Consider the following 13880-nt stretch of genomic DNA (forward strand, 5'->3'; position numbering starts at 1 on the left):
TTCCCTTATTATTGATGCAGTAAGTAACGCCCAAAGGCATGCCGCTTCCAATCTTGTCTAATATATATGGGCATGTTAGTTTGATGCCTTAAAATCAAGTACAGCTATCACTGTAATAAGGTTAGTTAAATGTTTAATGAGAGGCCAGCTTATGTTGGTTATCTTTATGAACTGACAGTCTGAAGTCTCTGACTATGTAATGGACTTGCAGTGGTAGTTTTTTACGCAGCAGTAAGCTGAGGATGTTTATGGATGATTATTTCTTAAAGAAAAAGAGAAGAAGACACCACATATTAAAGTGTCCAATGATCGATGATCGATTGTCATCAATTCTAGTCTGATAGTGCATTGCAAAATCTATGGACTTATAGAGTGCAGGGAGTTTTCCCTGTGATTCCCTAAATAAATGTAACTCATCTTGCTTTTCTGAGCATCTTGATGCTAATTTTGCAGATACAGGTATAGAATGGGCTTCCCTTACATGTTCTATCAGAAATAGTGACACAGGAGTTCTCTCTGAACCAGAACATAGAGCTCCTACATGAAGAATATTACATCATAGCATTTACTACAAACTGACAACAGTAGCATGTGCATCTAAATTCAGCAGATTACATTATGGCACCAAAAATAGAAAAGAGAGCCATCAATGCTTTTTTTCCCACTCCAATATGAAAACTGATAAGGGCACTATGATATGTAATTAAATTTAACTCAGCACTTGTGATGATTTAGTCAGTCTTTCATTTTCCTGTTGCCTGGTGGCCTGGTGGCCTAGTCACCAGTCACCAGGTCACCAGTCCATCAAAGGGCTAACACAGACAAAAGGGAGTCAATTTACAGTCACCAAATAATCAAACATGCATGTGTATGGACTGTGGCTTGAAGCCAGAGCTCTCAAATAAAGTCCACGCAGGCACAGAAAGAAATGCTAACTGAAATTTGAAAAATAACTTTCTTCCTGTGAGGCGACTGTGCTAACCACCAAAACCAGCGATCCATCCAGTTTCAGTATGGTATTAACTGAATTCTGATCAATAGAGGGCAGAGCAGCTTTTTGCATGAAAGCCCTTTGTGCATACTTTGAGCTTGTTTTAACATATTTCATAATAGTTTTGCAGAGAATTGCTCAGTCTACTTCTTTAATTTCAGCAGATGTATCTCATCTTTTATAATGGTATTCCATGTATAAGGCAACATGTGCTGATTATAACACAGCTGATTTATTGGTGTAATTATGTGTTTTCTTAGGCAGACTGTGGTTGGTCATTAGTTGTATTAGATCGTATTAGATCACCATTCAACTTTTCCATCTGTAAATGTGATATTAAAACAGTCTCTGTCAGCTGCTGCTGTGACGTTAACACACACATACAAACAGATAAGGCTTTGTACAGAGGAAAGAGTAGGAGGGAGAGTGACTGACAGAGCAAACAAGGGCTGGAATACAATTGAAAAGCCTCAGGGATTCGATTCATATGGTGCGTTTTAGAGGAGAGAGATATGAAATAACACACCATGTGTTATGTAAAAGATGAGTGCATTATTTATGCATTCTGATTATGTTTATAGTTTTTTTAATGTTTTTTTCTAAGGAGTGAATGTGATTCTGAAGGCACAGTATTCAAGACAGATGTTAACAAAACAGAAAAAAATACATTGTATCCAACTGTTGATAAAGGAAAGAAAAAGAGACTGAAATGTCATCCTAAAAGCTTGAATAAGGGCAACTGGACTTCTTCTTGGTTTTTGAAGACGTTTCACCTCATCTGACAGGCTTGTTCGGTTCTACACTAGTTGTTGTGGAGTATAGCCTTATAAGTAGAGGGACCGTCCACACTTGGAAGGTTGTTGCAGTCACGTGTGCCACTGAGTCACCTGACCAATGTGTGGGTTGTGAGCATCAAGTTCATGAGGGAGGATGCGAAAGACAACAAGCTGCCTTTTTTGGACTGTTCTGTGCACATTGAGGAAGACAGAAGTCTAAACACAGAGGTTTATCAGAAACCTACACACACAGACTGGCCATCATCAGAACACCTCATCATCTGTCTGAGAGTGTCCCTACTAAGGCTGAAGGAAAACAAAAAGAACACCTCAAGAAAACAATTCAAACTTGTGGATATCCAAATCGGGCCTTTGTCAAATCAGAAAAGAAATCTGGACCAAGAAGAACAGGTGCTAACATATTGTAATTCCATATGTAACAGGTGTGTCTGAGAACCTTTGACATATCTTCTCCAAACATCACATCCTGGTGCATTTCAGTCATAAGAAGGTGCAATTGCCCTTATTCAAGCTTTTTGGAATTAACACGACCTGTATGACTCTACACTGACACAGACTGAAACATAGCAAAAAATAATGTTAAATTCAGGGGCAGGTTGAAAGCTTTACTTTTATATCTTGATTTCAGCTATCATCCCTCCTTCTTTTATATCTTTCTCTGATTAAATCGCACAGAAGTCATGTTTGATTTAAATCATCCAGTCAGCTGCTGACACATGGTGGTATACTTGCAGCTCACTGAGAGCATTTTTTTTAAAGTCCTTTTTAGATCCTATAATTGGCAACAGTAATAACTTCTCTAGAAAAATTCATGGCTTCTCTCTTTTGATCTGCAGACACCATTCTGGGTCCAGAGACGCTCAAGAGTACGGCCAACTTCAGCACCTTCCTTCTGGATCGTTCGTCAGGCATGCTCTTCCTGGGTGCCAGAGACACCATACTGGCAGTAGACTCCAACAACCTCAACCAAGAACCAAAAAAGGTGGTAATTAGTTTGAATGTGCCTGTGTGTGTGTCTGTGTGCATGTTTGTAAGCTATGAATAGATATAGAACATTTTATAATATCGCTTGAAACAAAATTGACAAAATTAGAGTCAGGTGATCTATTTTACTTAAATAACATGGATTATGGCCTGTCAGATTAGAAACGGTTACAAAACCATATCCAAAGAGTCTGGACTCCACTATTAAATTTTGACAGATTGGGTTAAATTGGAGAAAATTCAAGAAAATCATTGCCCTCCTGAAGAGTGGTTGAACAGCAAAGATCCAAATCCTCAGTGTGTGCGGTCAAGTAATTTAGGATAATGATTATGAATCACACTGAACAGCAATGGTGTACATAGCAGGGCTGCAAGGATTCCCCATTCTCTGAAAAGAACATTGCCGCCTGTCTCTTTGCTAAAAACCACACGGACACATGGCTTAACAAAGTGAAAACGTTCTGTGGATGGATGAATGAGAAAAATCTACAACGTTTTTTTGGTTTAAATGATCAAACAGATACCACTACATTCTAGAATAAGGTCCTTATCTTTTTTTTTTTGCTGCATCTGTGTGAAGAGAACTTGCCATTGTTGATGAAACTGAATTCTGAATGATAACAGCTAATGACACAGAACAAGTGAAAACTTGATACCATAAGTATTAAGTGCTAACCCCCACCAAGCAAATACTTTTCAGAGCACCCATTTGCAACAGTTACAACTGAAAGTATAAACTGGATGGGTTCTACTTTAAGTCATGCCACAGATTATCAGTTGCATTGAAGTCAGCTTTGACTAAGCTGTTCTAAGACATTTGTCTCCCCTTAAACTACTAAAATATTGCTTGAGCTTATGCATTATCATTACCATTCCAATTGATTAACCTCCAGTTTTCCTTGATGTCCAAAAAGTAAAATTTTAGTGAATACTTTCACAAGGCTCTGTTTGTCATTACTATAACAGAAATGTAGAGATTTCCAAGGAAAGGAACCAGAACTTTCAGTGATTACTAATCAGCTACTGACGAATAAGTGACACTGACAGTCTCTTTACTTTGTCTCCAGATCGTTTGGGATGTGCCAGAGGATAAGAGGAAGTCTTGTGTGGCGAAAGGAAAGACAGAGGTGAGACCCGTGTGTGCGTGTGTGTGCCCCACATGCCTTCATCTTTTGTCTCATAAATCAAAAAAAAAAAAAAGAAGAAGATTTTGGCAAAATTTATGGTAATTCCTTAACTCTTGACAGCTAAGACACGCGTCACCAACAGCGGTGTATAAAACACCTGCATGTGCTGCAACTCAACTAGATTCATCCTCTTTAAGAGTGCCTGAGTTAAAAAAGTGAGTAAATAAGTAACTGAGAAGATTAGTCTCCATTTTGGACCCAATATCTTACAATATTTTGTCTTCTAATGTGACTGAGGTTTTGAATATGAAATCATTCATACATTTTACCTCTATAATTTGAAAGATAACAATAGATGTAGTGTATTTGACAAATGACATTAGGGATTCAGATGGAAAAATTTCACCAACCCTTGTCACCAAATCACATAAAAACCTTATAATCAGTGATAAATTGGTCTTAATAACTCTTCATTATGAGAAGCATTGGCATTTTTAACTGGAAACAACTCCACCAACTAATAGGGCAAATCAGAAGACACTAGTCCTTTACATAAGCACAACCTTTAAAAAATCACCAGTTGTTCCTTAAAGGTGGGGTCTGAGATATTGGAAAAACGGTTCCTGCAAGCTATATTTTTGAAAATACACAACCTTGCCTCTCCCTTCAGCCCACCCCTCGAAACCACGCCTTCAAAACACATGAACGAGTCACGAGTCTGTGAACGCGCGGGGAGGGGGGGGGGAGAGGGGCTGACGGTTGATTGGCGTGTCAGAATCCAATAGAAGTAACTCTCATCATTACTTCTATTGGTCAGACATTTCCTCTTGCTACACCCTCTACAATGGACTAAAAGATTTCGTGTTTTTCCCAAACATTCTATTTTAGTGGGTGTGATGGGGTCGTGAGGAGGTTTTCAGACAATATGATAAAAAAATGCTCCAGAAAACATCACAGACCCCACCTTTAACTATAATGTTTTGGATCCAAGTAGCCTCACAAATTTGTGAGATGTCGTCTACATGTGTATATATCTTTTTCCATTGTGTGTGTGTGTGTGTTTTTTTTTTTCACAACTCATTGCTGTTGGGCATTGGATGGGAAGTTCTGGGACTCATTCCAAGGCCTCATCGGGTGTGTGTGTGTGTATGTGTGTGTGCGACTGTGCATACCAATAGAAAAACAGTAAGAGTGAGAGATGGTGTATGTGAAGTCACAGATGTCCAGTAACTGTCTGTGGATTAAATAGAGCATACTGCACACTAAAACAGTCCTTCTCATTAAGCTCTGGTACCACTAAACTGCTTACAGTCAAGCAACAGTGGACTCAATCTGCGTTGGTCGAGTTGTAGTAATTTGTTGGTTTTAGAAGCAACACCACACTAATATAGAGATTCAGCATCAAAGTGGAGGGTCTGAGATTAGTATTACAGCAACCCCCCCCCCCCAAAAAAAAAGACTGACTGTGTATCCTCAGTTGACCTGTTTGTGCTAAAAAAAAAGCCTCAGTCCAGAAAAATGAGGTCAAATAAAAAGATAAACAAAGTCAGTGGAAGGTCAGGGTTTTAAAGGTAGGAAAGGGCAATTAGTTTTTACCTATTTCACTCATCATCAGCACAGTTTTCTTATTTTAAACTGTTAGGAGGAGGGGAGGTGAATGACTGATAAAGACATGGAAGGTATTGGTTGTGTTTTTTTCTGTGAAAACATTGATTAAAAGATTATATGTGAATAACAGAAGTCAGAAGAATTAAGGCAGAGAGGGACTTTTGTTAAGGGGCTCAACAAAAGAGCATCTGAGTTAGAGCAACTGTTATGTCAATGGCTGTGTTCAGAAGTTAGCCACACAAATCATGGGAAAAATACAGACTCACAGGAAGACAACAGGAAAGCTTAGCATGTTACCTCACGACCACCAGCAAGATGTGACTAAAACACGACATCAGCGGTAATAATACTAAATGTCAGTGAGCATGAAAAACGTTTAGATGTTTTTGTAGTAAGAGACTCAGTGAGCACTTAAGTCATACATGGTTTTATTATAAGAACAATCAGAGTTATAATCAAGTATATATTAGAAATGTATTTGATGCATGAATAATAACATAGAACACTTTGATCCGCCCCATGCCAGATTGTGAATGAGGTTAATTTGCAATAACATGGATAATTTGGGCCTATGAAATAGTTAATCTGGTGATGATTCCATTTATATCAGTGTGAGCACATGTTCTCTCTTTTTGGCACCATATCTGTCTCACGTTGAGCTGTACCAGCATGATGGTGGTGAGTGGTGTTAGTGGGGAGGGCTGATTTCAGTGACATGATCTGGGCCCCGGAGAGGATCAGTTCCTCGGGAAGGCGATGACTCAGGCCTGGAGCTCATTGAGGGTGGCAGGCAATGCCACGCAAGCACAAGCTTGATAAAAAATTACCTGCGTCACAGTTTAATGGTGACCTGGAAAATGGGAGTGTTTTTCCATAACAGAGATGTGAGTGAAAAAAAAAGAAACTGTGCTTGGACAAAAAAATGTATCATCACTGCCGTGTTTGAATAACAGCGAAATTTCCAAAGGAGGATGTGTATTATTTATGCATGAGTATGAATGGTCTTCGCCTTCATGTCTGAGTGTGCGTGAGTAAGGGTGGTCTTTGCCGGGTAGCAGTGGGGATCTCAAGTGTCACCTCAAGCAGTGGGGGTCTCCGATTTCCAGTCAGAATAATTTTCACAGAATCCACTACAGTTACTCTCCTAAACTCTAGTGTGGTTTGGGACCACAAATTCATGTCATTTTGATCCCCAAAAAAGAAGATGGACTGTGTTTGTACATACATACACATATATATATATATATATATATATATATATATATATGTATGTGTATATGTATGTGTGCATATAGAGGGAAACTTGTGGCCAACTTCACATGAACTTGTTCGTATGAACTTTACAATATGAAGATAAACTGTGCCATTACTGTTCTGTGCAATTCTTGTGTTATAGAGTATCAGTTTGAATAAAACAGTATTTAGGAAACTCTATTTTATATAGTATTGTGTTTACTTGTAACTTTGTTAGTATTTAGTACATGGAGACAAGAAAATGTGTACTCTTCTAATTATTAAAGTTGATCCGAGCTTTTCTTTATTTCTATGACGTTGTCTCCCTCTGCAGGTGGACTGCAATAACTATATCCGTCTGTTGGAGTTTCTGGGAGATGGACGCATCTACGTCTGTGGCACCTATGCCTTTGACCCCCAGTGTGCCTTCCTGGTTTGTGTTCATAATCTTGTTAATTACTGATGATCTGTCATAGGAGGGGGACGCAGTTTATGCATTTATATGCAGTTTGTGTATCTGCATGTGCGTAAACAAGTCACACAGATTGACTTTCTTTGTGGCCAGATTACACTTTCATTCTAACCACATAAAGGACAAGCAGAAAAATACACACACACACACACATACACACACACACACACACACACACACACACACACACACACACACACACACACACACACACACACACACACACACATATATATACTCAGGGACACTCACGCTCATGTTTTATCAAAGTGTGCAAGTTAATTATCTTATAAGGGATTTTGTAGACCTCATTTACACATTTCCCAGCATGTACTAATTCTAATTCCATTAAAGCTTTGAGCATTAGAGAGCATAATTAGACTTGAGCAGCACTGCTTAGTAAACGATAACCTGTAAGAGATCAAACAGAAACCAAGAGCCTATTTCATGGTAATTAATTTCAAATGGGTTGAACATACTTAATTACTGTTATTATTTAAGTTTTAAGCTGTGCCTCTCTTCGTGCAGGAGCTCTCCTCCTTCACCCTGGAAAAAGCTGAGGATGGAGGAGTGAAGATGGAGACAGGAAAGGGCAAGTGCCCTTTTGAGCCCAGTCAACATTACACAGCTGTTATGGCAGGTAAGTGCTGCTGGATTGTTGACTGATGATTTAAAGGGATAGTTCGCCTCTTTTGACATGAAGCTGTATGACATCCCATACTAACAATATCGTTTATGAACATTGACTTATCCCTTACTGCGTACTGTGAGCCGAGTTCCGGCCTTGTTTTGGCGTTGACGAAAGTAGTCTGGCTAGTTGGCTGGGGTTTAAAAAATAAAGCGTTTTGCTTCTCAAAACAATATGCATTCAAAAGAGTAATACATTTGCATCACAAAATCGTTGTCCAGGAAAAAGTGCGCTATTTTCCCCCCCTTCGTATCACTGCGTGTTGTGTAGACCGAAGTGCAGACTTGCAGACTCCTCTGCTTCCGAGCAGCAAACACCGTAACAGGCGCGGCTGTCGACTGGTGGCAGCACCCAGTGATACGAAGGGAGAGAAAATAGCGCCAAGCGATTGTGAGGTCTAACTTTTTCCTGGACAACGATTTTGTGATGCAAATGTATTACTCTTTTGAACGGATATTGTTTTGAGAAGCAAAATGCTTTATTTTTTAAACCTCAGCCAACTAGCCGGACTACCTTCGTCAACGCCAAAACGAGGCTGGAACTCTGCTCACAGGACGCAGCAGGGGGTAAGTCAATGTTCATAAACGATATTGCTAGTATGGGATGTCATACAGCTTCATGTCAAAAGAGGCAAACTATCCCTTTAATGTTTGATTGACTTTCAGCCTATTTTGATAAGGATGTTTTTAAGCATTTATTGCATTTCCAGAGCATAGATAAAATCCTCTTATTTCACTCTTTTTGGTCTAGATGGTATCCTGTACACGGCAGCCACAAGTAACTTTCTGGGAACTCTCTTTGACATCTCCCGGGCAACGGGCCCTGAGCAGGAGCGCATCCGAACTGAGCGATCCATTAACTGGCTCAGTGGTGAGATGCACATGCACACTTTCTCACTTGTTGACATTCCACCACAAGCCTCCAAAAACACACTCTGTGTTAATGTCACACTTACTTACAGTGATCAGTAAGTTTTTGTATCTGTGTTCACATATTCAGACCCAGAGTTTGTCAGCTCAGCCTTCATAGAGCAGTCTGCAGACAGAAACCCGACAGGAGACGATGACAAAATCTACTTCTTCTTCACTGAGATGGCCAAAGAGTATGATCTATACACCAAAGTCAAAGTGCCAAGAGTGGCGCGGGTCTGCAAGGTAACACAACGTCTTGACTGAATTATTCATTTCTTTATTTGCTTGGACTGAACTGAATTCTCTTTGAATTTTCAGTCTGATGTGGGGGGGATGAAGACTCTGCAGCGGCGATGGACCACTTTTCTCAAGGCCCAGCTCGTCTGTGAAGACAAACCTAGTGGTCAGCGCTATAACATCCTGACGGATGTTTTCACCCAGCAGCACACTCCAGGCGACGCCAGCAGCACACACTTCTACGGACTGTTCACCTCTCAGTGGTAAGCGGAGAAAGGTTATCAAATCAGAGCCACGGTCCTAAATCTGCTCTGTGTTTTTTAACTACTCTGATGTTTCACAAATGGCAAGGAATCATGTTCGTTAAAAAGAGAGAAAAGGGGATTGTTCAGAGAGATTTTGAAGAACAAAAGCTGCAGAAAGATCAACGCATATACTATTTTGTTTAACAGATTGTAAATCTAAAATTAAAGTTTTTCCTCCATATGTGGTGACTGTAGATTTGTAGAACAATAATTGTGTCCATAGAATGGAGTCACATGAGCTGTTTCCCATTGTGTCCAATAATTATGCTAAGATAAGCTAACCATTTTCTGGTGGTAACTTAAGCCCTCTTGCTTTTACTTTGGTCAAAACACCTAACAACAGCCAAGACCAAAACGTTTTTATTTATTTATTTTTTTAAATCATGTTTTTGGGAGCTTTGGGATGTTATGGGCAGAAAACAGATTGCACTCCAAATCCGGCAAAATGCTAAAATATTAATTGCCCCCCCTTCACAGGGAGCCTGAAGAGGTGTCAGCTGTGTGTGTGTTCAGTCTGTCTGACATCAGCAAAGTGATGCATGGTCCCTTTAAAGAGTTGAAAAAGACTTGCGAGAACTGGATCAATCCTGAACCTGTCCCTACACCAAGGCCTGGCCAGGTAGGAAACTATGGTCTTTCTTCTACATCACTTCAAACAATAGCTTTTGTTGTGTTCCACTAAAATACCTAAATGACTCATACCCCCCCCCCCTCCCCCAAAGTGTTTGAACAGTGCATTAAAAGCTGAAGGATTTGAATCCTCCTTGAAACTTCCTGACAAAGTCCTGACGTTCGTGAGAGACCACCCTCTGATGGAGAACAGTGTCACTGCAGCACCCCTCCTGGTCCGGAAGGGAATCACATACACCAAGCTGGCTGTGACCCTGATGGGCAGTGGAGAGGAGCAGAGGAGGGCAGTACTGCATCTTGGAACAGGTGATGAGAGAAGGAGTTTGAGATCAAATTGAATAAGAGGACAGATACTGAGATTTAATCGTGTCAATGGATGTTTTGAAAGTCTAGCCAAGATTGTCATTTTTCCAGACACAAATGGCTTCATTCAAAGTGTAAGAAATAAAATAAAATATTTATTAATAATGTATTTTTCCTGCAGGCCAAGGGGAGCTCCACAGGGTGGCAGTAGTGGGCCAGAATGCCACTTTACTACAGGAGATTCCTCTGTTTACATCACAGGAGCCTGTGAACAATATTTTACTGCATCAGGTAGAGCATGTGCATTCCTACTCCATGTGCAGCCATGCATATTATCATCTGCAGTGTCAGCAAACATCCATTTTATTGCTCGTTGAATCTGTAAGGGTTGCCTGTGTTTCCAGGGCCGGGCTCTGGTGGGAAGCCCACTGTCTCTGGCTCGTATCCAAGCTGTAGGCTGTGCTCTGTACACCAGCTGTGAGGTGTGTGCCAGAGCCAGAGGACTCGGTTGTGTGTGGAGCACAACGGATGAAACCTGCAGGCTCACAAAGGCAGAGTGAGTACAGGAGTACAGGAGTACCACAGTCATTTGGGAGATGTCCAAAAATGAAAATCAAAGGCAGAATGCGTCTATATTATTTCATAAAAGAGGTTTTGTGTACAACTGACCTATTTTTATTACATTATATATGTTCTTTGTTTTAAACATCTGATACTGAGCAGAGAGGTGCTTATGCCTTTGGACACTTGTGTAAAAGCAGTTGACATTGAAGTGCTGTAAGAAAAGAAAGGCTTCCATATCCCAAAAAGGGGCTGAAATTACTAAATGAAGCAAAAATAGGAAGAAAGAAACCTTTAATGATCATTATTAATCTGTGTTCAGCCCTGGTCCAGGTGATGTGGTGGATGATGCTTTGAAAAAGTGTGATGCACAGGAGGGTAAGTATATGCAGGAGCATTTGTTTTGTAGATCATGGATCATGTGATCAGGTTTTTCGTTTATTTCAAAACTGTGTTCAATTATTGCAATCAATTTCATACCTAATATACCTTTCAGGTCTATTATTCTGCTCTTTGATTCTTGTTGTCTTGTCCAGGGCGTTGCCGCCCATCCATGAGGGAGCTACGAGTCTCCATGGGCCTGCGCCTCTTGTTGCCATGCATCCAGCTGTCTCCAAGGCCCTGCCACTGGGAGCATCCTCCCCACAGACACACCAGGCAACACCATTCTGATTTGGAGGTGACTGTTACCGAAGACAGCCTTGGACAATACGTCTGCACATGCCAGGTACACAAGCGTCACAGAGAGACTCCCCAGCTCATTCTTTCTTTTCTTTTTTTAAAAATCTATACTGCTGCTTACTTTTTCACAGAAAAACATAGATCATATTTGATAGATTGTATCTGAAAACTATTTTTCTCTGACACACCTTTCCTTCAGGAGGGGGGACCAGGCATCAGAGACCCCACCCCTTGCCGCCGAGCAGCCTATTATCTAACACTAGAAGACCCTAGTGCTGGAGGAGCAGTGGCAAGAGCAGGGGGTCGTCAAGTGCTGGCCATCTACATCCTTTTCTTCTTTGGAGGTTTAATATTTGGGGCATGCCTCCTATACTTCGTGATCCGAAGGCGAAGCAGTGTCCGCCAGGGCCACCAAATGCCAGATAATTCGCTGTCATCAGAGAAGGAGCGGGGCTTGCTTGGCTCCTCAGCTACTCCCCAGTCCCCTAGCAGTGCAAGCCTGCTTTCTGACGGATTCCGGCTGATAGAAAAGCGAAATGGGACGACTTCTACCACAACGACAACACTCGTTAGTAATCAGGGAAATGGTGGTCACCATCAAAATAGTTACAGTGGTGCCCTGATAAACAGCAATGGCAGCAATGGACATCGAAATTCACTTTATGGCAATTGCAACACAAGTAGCAGTGGGCTGAAGCTCACTTCAGAAATTTTAGTAGCAGACATGCTGGATGGAAGGACGGAGGAGCGGGTGACATCTGAAGGGGGAGAGAGGGAGTTGGGGGAGGGGGACGAGGTGGATGAGGAGCTGGGAGATGGATTGAGGGAGGGGATGAAAGGACTAGAGGAGGAACTCGCTAGCTTTCCGATGTTTAAATCACCTGCACCGCTGGCTCAGTGTGAAGAAAGCTCAATATGATAAGGTGATTTAAATACTGTTGAACCATTTTGCATCCTCCAAATAAACTGAATACCAATGGGACAAATGCAAAGTGTGTACTGCCAAAAGCCTTTGAATGGGAGCTGTGGGACGAAAAGAGACTACAGAGAATTATGAGAAATACAAGTTTATGTCTAAGCATGTGAGAGCTTTTATGCAAGAGAACTGCGAGACAGAAAACATAACAGAGTGGGACAGACTATTTATTGTGACTCACTCAGGTTGAGAGCCACAGCTAAAAAATATGTTGGATGTAAATTTACAATGTAAATATAAGCAGTCTGAATTGGACTGTTAACATGAAAGTGAGCGGGTTATTCTGTTATTCCAATGTCACAAGAAAGCAAGGATGAAATGTCTTCATGAGTAGACATGGAAAAGCCATATTTCTCCATAACTTTTGTTGTTGTTTGATCTCTCATTCGCTTCTGTTGATGGCACTGCAAAAGAAAAGGGATTTTTTCTCTCTGCACCATTCTCTGTTTCTCACTCTGACAACCCACTGAAATCCCAAACTTAATGAATCTAAAAGCACCAAAGGACAACTGAGCCATAGACTGCCCAGTCGAACTGCTCAGGGGGTGGGCTTCAGAGAGAGAGTGACGTCACTTTCAAAGACTAAAGAACCATACATTCACTGCAGACCCTTCAGTGAGCTGGACAGGACCGTCCCTGTCTACAATGCAGCAGTTCAACAGGTGAATCAAACCCAGATCATCTCTCAGAATGTGTCCATGAGGAGATTTGAAGGTGCATCACATGCAAGACTGTCAGTGTTCTGACTTACCATTACTGAGCCAGATGGCCAACATCTATCAAATGATGTCAAATTAATTTCAGAATGGAAGAAAGGACCTTTTCAGACTCAAAACCACCATCACCTCATTTTTTTTGGTTTCTGTCATGTTGTTTTGTAATAAAACATGAAAACAGTTGTAGGTATCCTGTTGCCATATTGTGTGGCGACATCCTGAATGTGAGAAATTGTAAAGATTTGTAACAAACTCAAGATAAGGACGGACCGAACCTTTTGAGTAAATTTGTTACACACAAAGAGTGTGATGTGCCCTACAGCTATGAGTGAGTGTGCTTGCTTGTTTGTACATTAAATGCATTGAATACGTCTTAGCAATGATTTCCCAGATGCGTTTGTAGTTAAATGCTACTTTGAAAGGTTCCATTGACAAGGTTTCTCATAAGAAATTAGAAGAATTCTGAGTGCCATTGCTAACATGCCTGTGCTGCGAAAATGCCCTCAAAACACGTTAATTCTTCTGTCAGTGCAGAAAGGGAATTTTCCTTGATAGAATAACTTAAGAGCAGTTTGCTCAAGTTGTTTTTTACTTAAATCAAATGATCCTCGTTAGAAAGCCCGAGGCAACCCATCTATGCTAAAAACGAGAGACTAAGAT

The 13880-nt window shown here is 40.8% G+C and overlaps 1 protein-coding gene across 1 annotated transcript in view; it reads left to right on the forward strand.

Annotated features, from left to right (window-relative positions):
• Positions 1–13596, forward strand: part of sema4f (sema domain, immunoglobulin domain (Ig), transmembrane domain (TM) and short cytoplasmic domain, (semaphorin) 4F) — a 49944-nt gene extending 36348 nt beyond the window's left edge. Inside the window, exons 2-15 of the mRNA XM_075450962.1 lie at positions 2625–2770; positions 3840–3899; positions 7075–7173; positions 7741–7852; positions 8651–8770; positions 8900–9054; positions 9130–9311; positions 9831–9972; positions 10076–10289; positions 10468–10577; positions 10691–10842; positions 11170–11225; positions 11384–11574; positions 11728–13596. Of these exons, the coding sequence (XP_075307077.1) occupies positions 2625–2770; positions 3840–3899; positions 7075–7173; positions 7741–7852; positions 8651–8770; positions 8900–9054; positions 9130–9311; positions 9831–9972; positions 10076–10289; positions 10468–10577; positions 10691–10842; positions 11170–11225; positions 11384–11574; positions 11728–12447 (2459 nt within the window). The 3' untranslated portion in view covers positions 12448–13596. The remainder of the gene's footprint in view (positions 1–2624; positions 2771–3839; positions 3900–7074; positions 7174–7740; positions 7853–8650; positions 8771–8899; positions 9055–9129; positions 9312–9830; positions 9973–10075; positions 10290–10467; positions 10578–10690; positions 10843–11169; positions 11226–11383; positions 11575–11727) is intronic.
• The last annotated feature ends 284 nt before the right edge of the window (positions 13597–13880 follow it).

This window comes from Odontesthes bonariensis, chromosome 19 (genome assembly GCF_027942865.1).
Source record: "Odontesthes bonariensis isolate fOdoBon6 chromosome 19, fOdoBon6.hap1, whole genome shotgun sequence".
Taxonomy (NCBI): Eukaryota; Metazoa; Chordata; class Actinopteri; order Atheriniformes; family Atherinopsidae; genus Odontesthes; species Odontesthes bonariensis.